The 10,010-nt window shown below is 30.3% G+C and overlaps 1 protein-coding gene across 1 annotated transcript; it reads right to left on the reverse strand.

The window, feature by feature from the left end:
* Nucleotides 1-4,894: 4,894 nt before the first annotated feature.
* On the reverse strand, nucleotides 4,895-9,273 carry LOC143050935 (LRP chaperone MESD-like). Its single transcript, XM_076224036.1, has 3 exons — nucleotides 9,198-9,273; nucleotides 8,336-8,474; nucleotides 4,895-5,029 (listed from the first exon to the last, which is right to left on the reverse strand). Exons 2-3 carry the CDS (start codon nucleotides 8,441-8,443, stop codon nucleotides 4,895-4,897), a joined length of 243 nt encoding a protein of 80 aa, XP_076080151.1. The 5' UTR covers nucleotides 8,444-8,474; nucleotides 9,198-9,273.
* Nucleotides 9,274-10,010: the final 737 nt, after the last annotated feature.

Here is a 10,010-nt window from a genome sequence, read left to right on the forward strand (position 1 = left end):
GCTCCAGTCTGCTTTTTTGTATTATGGAATTATTCTTGGCTTTTGTTTAAGTTGTGATGAATAAACTCATCATAGATACCAGGATGAAGCTATTGCAAATTCGGCAAACACAATATCATGGTCAATATATATGATAGCATTATACGACGCAAAAAAAATTGAGGTCGGATAAAAACTGCAAAATTTCCTTCATACTACGAATTCAGAGGCAGCAACCCAACAACAGCATGTCGGATTCGTCTGAAAATTTCAAGACGATAGATTTTTACCCATTGAACATTATTTCCCCATTGCCAAATTTGCTCTTAATGCTTTAGTTTCAGCCAAAAACTGCATTCAACACCTATGTTCTATTTATAGCATTGTCGGCCATGTTGGTTGGCAGGCAGGACCATCAGATACAAATTTTTATAACGAGATACACTAATAATAATTGGGACCAAGTTTGGTTAAATTTGCCTCAATAGTTTCAGAGAAGTTTTTTGGGTAAGATTACAAAATTTTGTTAAAAACTTACTATAAAGTATGAGAACTCGTTCAGGGGACAATAGACCATTTTGATCATATTTGTTGATTTTATTTTGTTGTACATAATCGCTGTTTACAGTTTATCTCTGTCTATGATAATATTCAAGACAATAACCAAGAAGAATGTGTCCAAAGTACAGGGACGCCCACTCGCACTATGATTTATTATGTTCAGTGGACCGTGAAATTGGGGTAAAAATATAATTTGTCATTTAAATTTAGTAAGATCATATCATCGAGAACATGTGTAATAAGTTTCAAGTTGATTGGCCTTCAACTTCATCAGAAACTACCTTGACCAAAAACTTTAACCAAAAACTGTAACCTGAAACTTGCACTATCATTTTCTATGTTCAGTGGACGTGAAATTTGGGTCAGAAATCTAATTTGTCATTTAAATTAGAAAGATCATATCATAGGGAACAGGTGTACTAAGTTTGAAGTTGATTGAACTTCAACTTCATCGAAAACTACCTTGACCAAACAAAAACTCTAACCTGAAACGAGACGAACGGACGCACAGACGAACGAACGGACCCACAGACTAGAAAACATAATGCTCCTCTACTATCGTAGGTGGGCATAAAAACTGCAAAATTTCCGTAAAATTACCAATTCAGGGGGAGAAACCAAACATTGGGTTGTCCAATATGTCTGAAAATGTCAGAGCAGATAGATCTTGACTTGATAAACATTTAAAACCCCACCCCATCTAGGTTAGTTGGCCGGGTCATCGGACACATATTTGAATTAGTTTCAGAGGAGAAGATTTTTGTAAAAGTTAAGGGACACTAGACGACGACGAGGAAGCCAAGTGATGAAAAAAGCTCACTTGGACCATTGAGACTCAATAAAAATCCTTTATCTTATTTTATTTATTTCAATTATGACAATACACATATGGTCATATGATATGATTATGTTGTTTAACAATGTCATGATAAATACTATACAGACTCTGTTCACTAACATTCGTTTGAACTATGACATTTATGTAAAAATTATTACTCAATTAGTATAAGAATTATAATTTTATTACAAAAATATATTCTCCTGCAAAGTAACATACATGTTCACTAAAACCCTTTTTCTGATACTTATGTTACCAACCTTCATAAGATAATTTGACACTGCTCTGTGATAAATTAGTCACATGAAACAACCAATTTACATCTTATATACTAATACTCTTGGTAATGCAATGAAGTCAGATTATTAAAATTAAACACAAAGTCAAGGCATACATATCACACAATTAACATAACACACAAAAATGAGTAAACGAACAATATAAGACTTTGACTGTCACCAAGCTATTTTAAATAAACATTATCATCTGTCAATACCAGGAAGTGCCTGTGGTAAGAATTAAAATTGTGAATGGAAATGGGGAATGTGTCAAAGAGACAACAACCCGACCATAGCAAAGAGCAGAAGGTCACCAACAGGTCTTCAATGTAGCGAGAAATCCCCGCACCCGGAGGTGTCCTTCAGCTGGCCCCTAAACAAATTATATACTAGTTCAGTGATAATGAACGCCATACTAAACTCCACATTGTACACAAGAAACTAAAATTAAAAATAATACATGACTAACAAAGGCCAGAGGCTCCTGACTTGGGACAGGCGCAAAATGCGTATGTATGACTGATCACATTTATAATTTATTGACAAATAATCAATCTGCTTATAATTGACATGACAAACAAACACCAGTTAATGAGCAGATAAGCAACATTAGACTCATTAATGAATTATAGGACTGCTGAAATGTATGTTTTATTTGTAAAGTATCAATCTAATTATAATACAGATCTGTATCGACATTTTACTGACAACGATCTGGCACATTTATTCTAATTTCTGTTCTCGTAATTATTATATAGTGAAAACTGACTAAACCAAGTGTAACTGAATACCTGTATAAACCAAACATGTTTATAAGCACCGTCATATCAAATTATGTAAGTTGTGAACGTTGTGAATCTGATAAAACCAAACATCGGCCAAAACCAAACAAAATCTAAAGTACCGAAGAGGTTTGGTTTAAAGAGGTTTCACTGTATTAGCCAATGAGAATTGTCCACCTTCCAATGTATGATGATTTTCCTCAAAAACAAAGGATTATAAAGGATTTTTAAACACAAAATGCAGTATCAGAGCTTAACCAGATTTGTAAGAAGGGTCATTGAGACAAGATCGAAATTTAAATCAGATTGACAAATTTTAGAAGATACATTAATACAGAGAGTGCATGATGCAAATTCATATTATAATTAAGCTATCTGAAGTCAGTATCACAAACAATTGACTATGAACTAACAGATAAAAAGAACTTGATGATGCTGTGTTATTGTTACTTGGATATAAAAAAGAAAATATGGTATGCCTGCCAATGTGACAACTCTCCACAAGAGACCAAATGACACAGAAATTAACAACTAAAGGTCACGGTATGGCCTTCAACATTAAACAAAGCCAATACCACATAGTCAGCTATAAAACTCGGTTTTAATAGAAAAATGAAAAAGGCTGACGACTGTATAATGTTTTATACACAACATTAAAAGAAAATTGTAGATTATAGCTACTTTTTTTTATAAACAATATGATTACAAAAAGTCTTATATATAAATGTTTGTAAATGTATGCATGAGATTACAAATTTCATTTCATGAGATATAAACCTCTTTATATATGAATAGTTAGTAATTGGTTAGTATGAGTTACAAAGTTTATTTCATGAGATATAAACCTCATTATAGGGGCGGATCCAGCTATTTTAAAAAGGGGGGGTCCCAACCCAGGACAAAGGGGGGGTTCCAACTATATGTCCCCATTCAAATGCATTGATCGGCCAAAAAAGGGGAAGGTTCCAACACCCGGAACACCCCCACTAATGCTTTGGTTAGATAAATATAATTAATTAGTAATTGTCAGCTAATTTGAATTATTTTTTATTGTTGCTGCCTTTTTTTTCTTTAAAGGGAGGATATATATGTAACATAAAATATTGTCCCCCATGAAATATTGTCTTTCGGACAAAATGTCATATAGAATATTGTCCACTGACAGTATTTCATTATGAAATAGTGTCCTTGTCCATGAAATTTTGTCACCTCCTTCAATATTTCACTATGAAATTCTGTTCATGACAATACTACACTATGAAATTCTGGCTTTGAAAATACTTTTAATCAAATATTACACAATTAGAAATAGTACACAAGCATGCAGCATGTACATTTTTAGATTTATAACTGAAATTGTTTTGAATAGCAAGGAATTTATATTATTACTAATAGTGAGTTTCAAATTTGCATATAGATACATTACAAATGGTTTACATGTATTATAGATTAAAGAATTGTCTAACGTATGTTTCATTTTATTACAGTATACTGTACAAATATAAGTAATGAACTGACAATCACTTATTTTGTTAATATATACACAGGCATGTGTCGCAGGAAAAAAATCCTTTATACCTTCTCTAACATGAATATATGTTGATAACCTCCCCTTCATGAGACAAAATTCCATGACAATCTGTCTATGAAATATCGTCTCGATACCCACAAAATATAACCAAAATATAACCTTCCTTTAATAGGACATAATTTCATAGTATTTATCTATGAAATATTGCCTCAATTCACACAAAATATAACCTCCCTTTAACAAGACAAAATTCCATAACATTCGTCTGTGAAATATTGTCTTTATACAGACAAAATTTCGCTATGAAAATTTGTCCTTCTCTGGACATTTTTCCATAGACCAGCACAATATTTCATGCTACATAGTTATGAAATATTGTCTTGTTGTACAATATTTCATAGGACAATATTTTGCTTTACACATACTCATAATGTCTATTTATATAAGAGATTTCATATGATCAAATTCAATTTGCTAAATAGAGGAGTTTCTAATTTCCCTCTTTGAAAGACAAAAAAAAACTGCTCATTTTGACAGGGGTCATTTAGGAATAAGATGCTATAGGACATTCAGACATGAAAATATTTCCTTTTTTTTTTCTTGACAAAATCCCAAATTACTGTATTTTAATAATAAAATAATGTTTAGCAGATTGATAATCACTTCTGGTTTTAAGTTTCAGCACAATAAAAATCGTCTTTTGTGTAAATTAGTGATTTTACATTTAGAAAAAATAGAAAAAAGTCAATGGCTACAACATTGACAAGTAATATGAATTATTACGTCTTATAAAACATCCTTCTTCTTATATATTGTATAATGTGGTGGCTCAAAAAATAACAATGAAGCAGGAGTTAAAGAAAATCCAGCTGTTGTTTTCAGAAACCAGCTGAATTAATAATTCTACCAAAAATAAAATAAAAAATCATCCTTTTTTATCATCAATATCATTCTCTTTGGTGGATTTTTTACTATTTTCACTTTCACTTTTTGATTTATCTTTGATTTTATTTTTAGAACTGTCTACGTTATTCTTTTTATCTGATGATTCTTCTGATTTCTACAAAAGATAGCAAACAACTATGTTAATATATTTGTATGAATTATATTTCTTAATGTCGTAGCTCTGTAAAATGTCTAAACTTCCGGTAAACGTTTTCAGTAGACTTACAATTTTTGTTAATGAGATAGCTCATTGCAGTGATAAAACATGTTCTTTCAGCTTGCTGGTTTTAGAGTCCAACTTGAACAATATAAAAATAAATGTGGAATGTGTCCATGGGACACAGATGATGCCCCACTTGTAAATCATATAATATTATTAAGAGACATAACTGATGAGCAATAAAAGCGATGCTACACAAATTTGAACTTTATCTGAGTTTTGTGGTACTTAATTTTGTGTATAAGTTTCATAAAATTTGGTTGAGGCAAACTTACGAGAACAGTAACGCAAAATTTAGGATTTTTTTTATGAGTAAAGGGGCATAACTCTAGAACAATAAAAGTGACACCCCCAAAATTAAAACTTGATCTGTATTTTGTTGTATTAAGCATTGTGTATATGTTTCATAACATTTGGTTGAGGCTAACTTCAGTTAGAAAAAACAGAAACAAAAAAATCAGGATTTTTTTACATTTGTAAAGGGCATAACTCTAGAACAATAAAAGTGACACCCCCACAAAATTCAAACTTGATCTGTATTTTGTGGTAATAAGCATTGCATATAAGTTTTATAACATTTGGTTGAGGCTAACTTTAATTAGAAAAAACAGAAACAAAAAATTCAGGAATTTTTCCATTTGAAAAGGGGCATAACTTTAGAACAATAAAAGTGACACCCCCACAAAATTCAAACTTGATCTGTATTTTGTGGTATTATGCATTATGTATATAAGTTTCAGACTTGGGGTAATTGTAATTGTAATTGTTAATCAGCTGTAATTGATTACAATTTTTCAAGTAATCATTGTAATCATTAATCACCCAAAAATCTGATTATATGTAATTTAATTTAATCAATTACTTTTAAAAATACCCTGTTATCCTGATTACTCTCTGATTACATTCTAATTACAATGAAAAAAATCTTAAACTGTGTTTATGGTCAATAAATGAACCTTTTGGTTATTCTTGTAACATAAATATTTAACATGGTCAAATAGTTTGGTTTACTTTATAAATCATGTTAATACAGTTATATGTCACTGGCCTTAGTAAAAGATATTGTACATATATTCACAATTTAAAAAAAAATGTAAAGATGTACATATATATATATATTTGATAAGAAATGTTAAATTTAAGTAATTCTTTTCTTTAACCCTGAATTATAATCTTATGTTAATATTGTGATTTTTGTCAACTTTGAATTGACGGGTAGGAAACCAATTAAGATTTGTTTTTATTGCATTTACTAATTGAGTATAGCTGTATGACAATTTATATGATAAGAGATTAATCAGACATGTGGAAACTTATCTAATAAGAACAAACTAAATTAAAAATTGGAGAAATATTTTGTTTAAATAAGCAAATTTTTATATGCTTTTGGACTGGACGTGTAAAATGCAATGATTTTAGTTCTTGTTTATGTTTACAATTTGATTACACAATTCTATTAGAATTTAACATAGTTTTTAGCTGGTAACTTTATTTCATCCATATTTTAAATTTCATAAACAGCACCTTGAAATACATATAAAGTCTGGAAGAGGTAAGAACTAACTCTTTACAAAGCTATATTCATTTGAAGTTAAAATAATTCAGAAATCAATGATGATAAAGTGTAATGGGTCATAACCATTGACACTATGTATATGTATTGACTGAACTTTTTTGGTTTAATAAAAAGATGAAGTTTGAAGTTGTCATTTTATAATATATCAAACAAAATCCTTTTTAAAAATGCTCTAGATATATTAAATGTTTATTCATTCATATCATTCAAAATATTTCTTTTTTAAATTCACTGTAATCAGATGTAATCATGATTACTTTGCCAATGTAATCATTAATTTAATCAGACACTTTCAGAAATCATGTAATCATTAATTTAATTTAATAGTACAAATGACAAAGTAATTGTAATTTAATCAATCACATTGAAAGTAATCGGACCCATCTCTGATAAGTTTTATAACAAACTTAAGTAGAGAACGGAAACCACCTATGGAATGGATGGATGTATCGACAGATGAACAAGGCCTAGGGTAAAATTTAATGCCACTATAGCGGGGCATTTAATTATGGAATGACATTCTTTGCATAATTTCTGAAAAGGTTTTTAACTGGCTAGTTTCTAAAAGAATGAAAATCTAGTCTTACAGTTCAATTGAAATGTACATGGCAAAACTTTCTTAGAACAACGAATATCTTCTTTCAATATGATTGAAGAATTTACAACTTTAAACTTTCTTAACTTTTGGTTCTAAGTGACTAGAGTGAGTCTGATGAAGTTTATAATATATAAAAATACAAAAATAAGAATATAACGATTGCAATGACAGTTCTGCCAAATTTTCATGAAGCAAATGCGTGAGATTTGGCCAAAATTGAAAAGATCAAAGAGAAAAATCAATAGATAAAAGGAAAATGCAGCAAAAAAAAAAGCCTGAACATGTGTGAGTCTTAGGCTAAATGCGTGAGACTTGGCAGCCCTACAACGAGACAACTCGTAAATACTATAAGTCACCTGATTGCCTTCAACAATGAGCAAAACCAAGGTTGAACATAGTGCTGTGGTACTGGTATGATTTAAATATCACATTTAGCTTTAAAATATACCAACTTCATAGTATAACTGTTAACTTCCTTTAGCAACATTTTTTAAACTGATAAGGAATGAATATACAGTTGCAAAGCCCAAAACAAATAAGGCTCTTCCACTATACAAAAGTAGATATAAACAATAAAGAAATAAGAACCTTTGTGAGTACACTCATATACCCCACGCCCCCACACTGTCACTTGATAAACAAAATCTTACCAGATTGAAAGACTGATAACTCTAACTAAATCAACAAGTAAACAATTTCTTGTGGTTTTGCACGTTAACATATTATGTCCTCATTAACTACAAAGTTTCAATTGTTGCAGTAGCATAATTAGACCAACATTCTAAGTTCTAAGGGGCATTACTTCTCGAAAGAAAAAAAAGTAATTTCTTGTTGATATGCACATCTACATAGTATGTCCTTATTAGAAACAAAGTTTTATGAAATTCTGCTGAGCGGTTTCAAAGGAGTTGCGATGACAAGAACAGGACTGACAGACGGACAGAAAGACAACAGACAGAGTAAAGGGTAAAAAACATTATATCCTCCTCAACTTTGTTGCATGGGGTATAATAAAATACTTGTTTACCTGTCCTTTCCCTGGATAACTTTTGCCTTCTATTGTAACCTCTTCACATCTTTCTTGTTGGGTTAAAAAATCTTTCACTTCCCAAGCTTTAGATCCATCCGTCAACATAAATATAACTCTGTTACTGCCCACTACATATCTGTTAAATAAAGGAGAGAGATTTTGGTTCTTGTGAATTAGAAATATAATGTATTGAAGTTATAACAAAATTTCTTATATGATAGTCAGCTAACTGTTTCTTTTTCAGTTCTTGGTTCTATCTTATAATATTATTCATGAATTTGTTGTGACAAGATAGGTTTCATTGACTGAGTTCGCCCCCTAAACATCATTCAAGTACAGGTAAAACACTGATTTACACCATTCATTTATTTATGACATAAAATCAAACAAACCTAGAAGAATTGTCATAGTAAAACTCCCTGTGATTGACTGTATTTTATGTATTCATATGTATGTTCGATGAGTAAGAATGTTAGTTTTATGGCATCTATTCTGGAACACACAAAATATAAATACATCATATTGAGTCCATGCATTGTACCTATCATGGTTTACTTTTATAAATTGTTATTTGGATGGATAGTTGTCTCATTGGCACTAATACCACATCTTCTTATATCTATAGTTAATTGTTTCTTTAAAAAAAAATTGAATGACTGATAGTTGGTTGTTGAACATCCCATAAGGACTTTGAAATGTGGATAGATATGTTTGTGTGTTATAAATAGCATATGAGATTTTGTGTTGAATTGGTGAACATGAACTGGACAGCTTATACACATAAAAACTGGTGTTACCCCACACGTTACCTCTAATAAAACAGACTTGTATGCCATACTATTCAAGATTTTCTGCTCACCTCTGTGTATCAATATGAGCATTAAACAGACTTGTATGCCACAGTGATGTAATTTTTTCCGTTTCTTTTTCACTTGGGTTTTATATATATATATATATAATACTAGTAATGAGGTGATTTTAATTGTTAATGATATTTCGATTCTATTGTTAAGGTCAAACAAATAGAATACATACATGTATAACTTTGACATTTGTATTTTTGTTTATCCTTTGTGCGACACTTTAGCACATAGATCATTTTCAATGTCTGCACATTTTCCTTATTTTCCCTGGATTATATATATGGACCTAACTTTTACTTACTTGCAGTCCAGGCAATTACTGAAAACTGTAATATTACATAAAAATGTAATATTATATAAATCTGTAATATTACTCTTTTCTGTAATACAACAGTTTTTAAAAGGAAGTAAGATTTATCTCCCATTTGGTATTACAAATAATTACATTTATTGCAGAAAACCATTGTCTTGTTGGTTTTTCTCTTTCTTTCAAAGACTAATGGTAAAAAAACAACAACAACAACAAATTTATCAAATTGAATTTATTGTGTTCATCGTTTACTTGACAATGAAAGATCAAATAAAATAATATAGATAACATACACTTGGACTATTAAATTAAAAGAAATGTCACTGATTTCCATTAGTTCCCATCATATGTTTGCAATTCATAATATTTTTTAACAAATGTTAACCAACAAAAAATATCAAAAAGAAAAAAGACGTTTTAAATTGAAATTCTAGAGGGACTCTTCTTCAGAATCCAATTTAGATAAAAGCTCAGCTATTGCTCATTTTAAGACAAATAT

This window comes from Mytilus galloprovincialis, chromosome 11 (assembly GCF_965363235.1).
Source record: "Mytilus galloprovincialis chromosome 11, xbMytGall1.hap1.1, whole genome shotgun sequence".
Taxonomy (NCBI): Eukaryota; Metazoa; Mollusca; class Bivalvia; order Mytilida; family Mytilidae; genus Mytilus; species Mytilus galloprovincialis.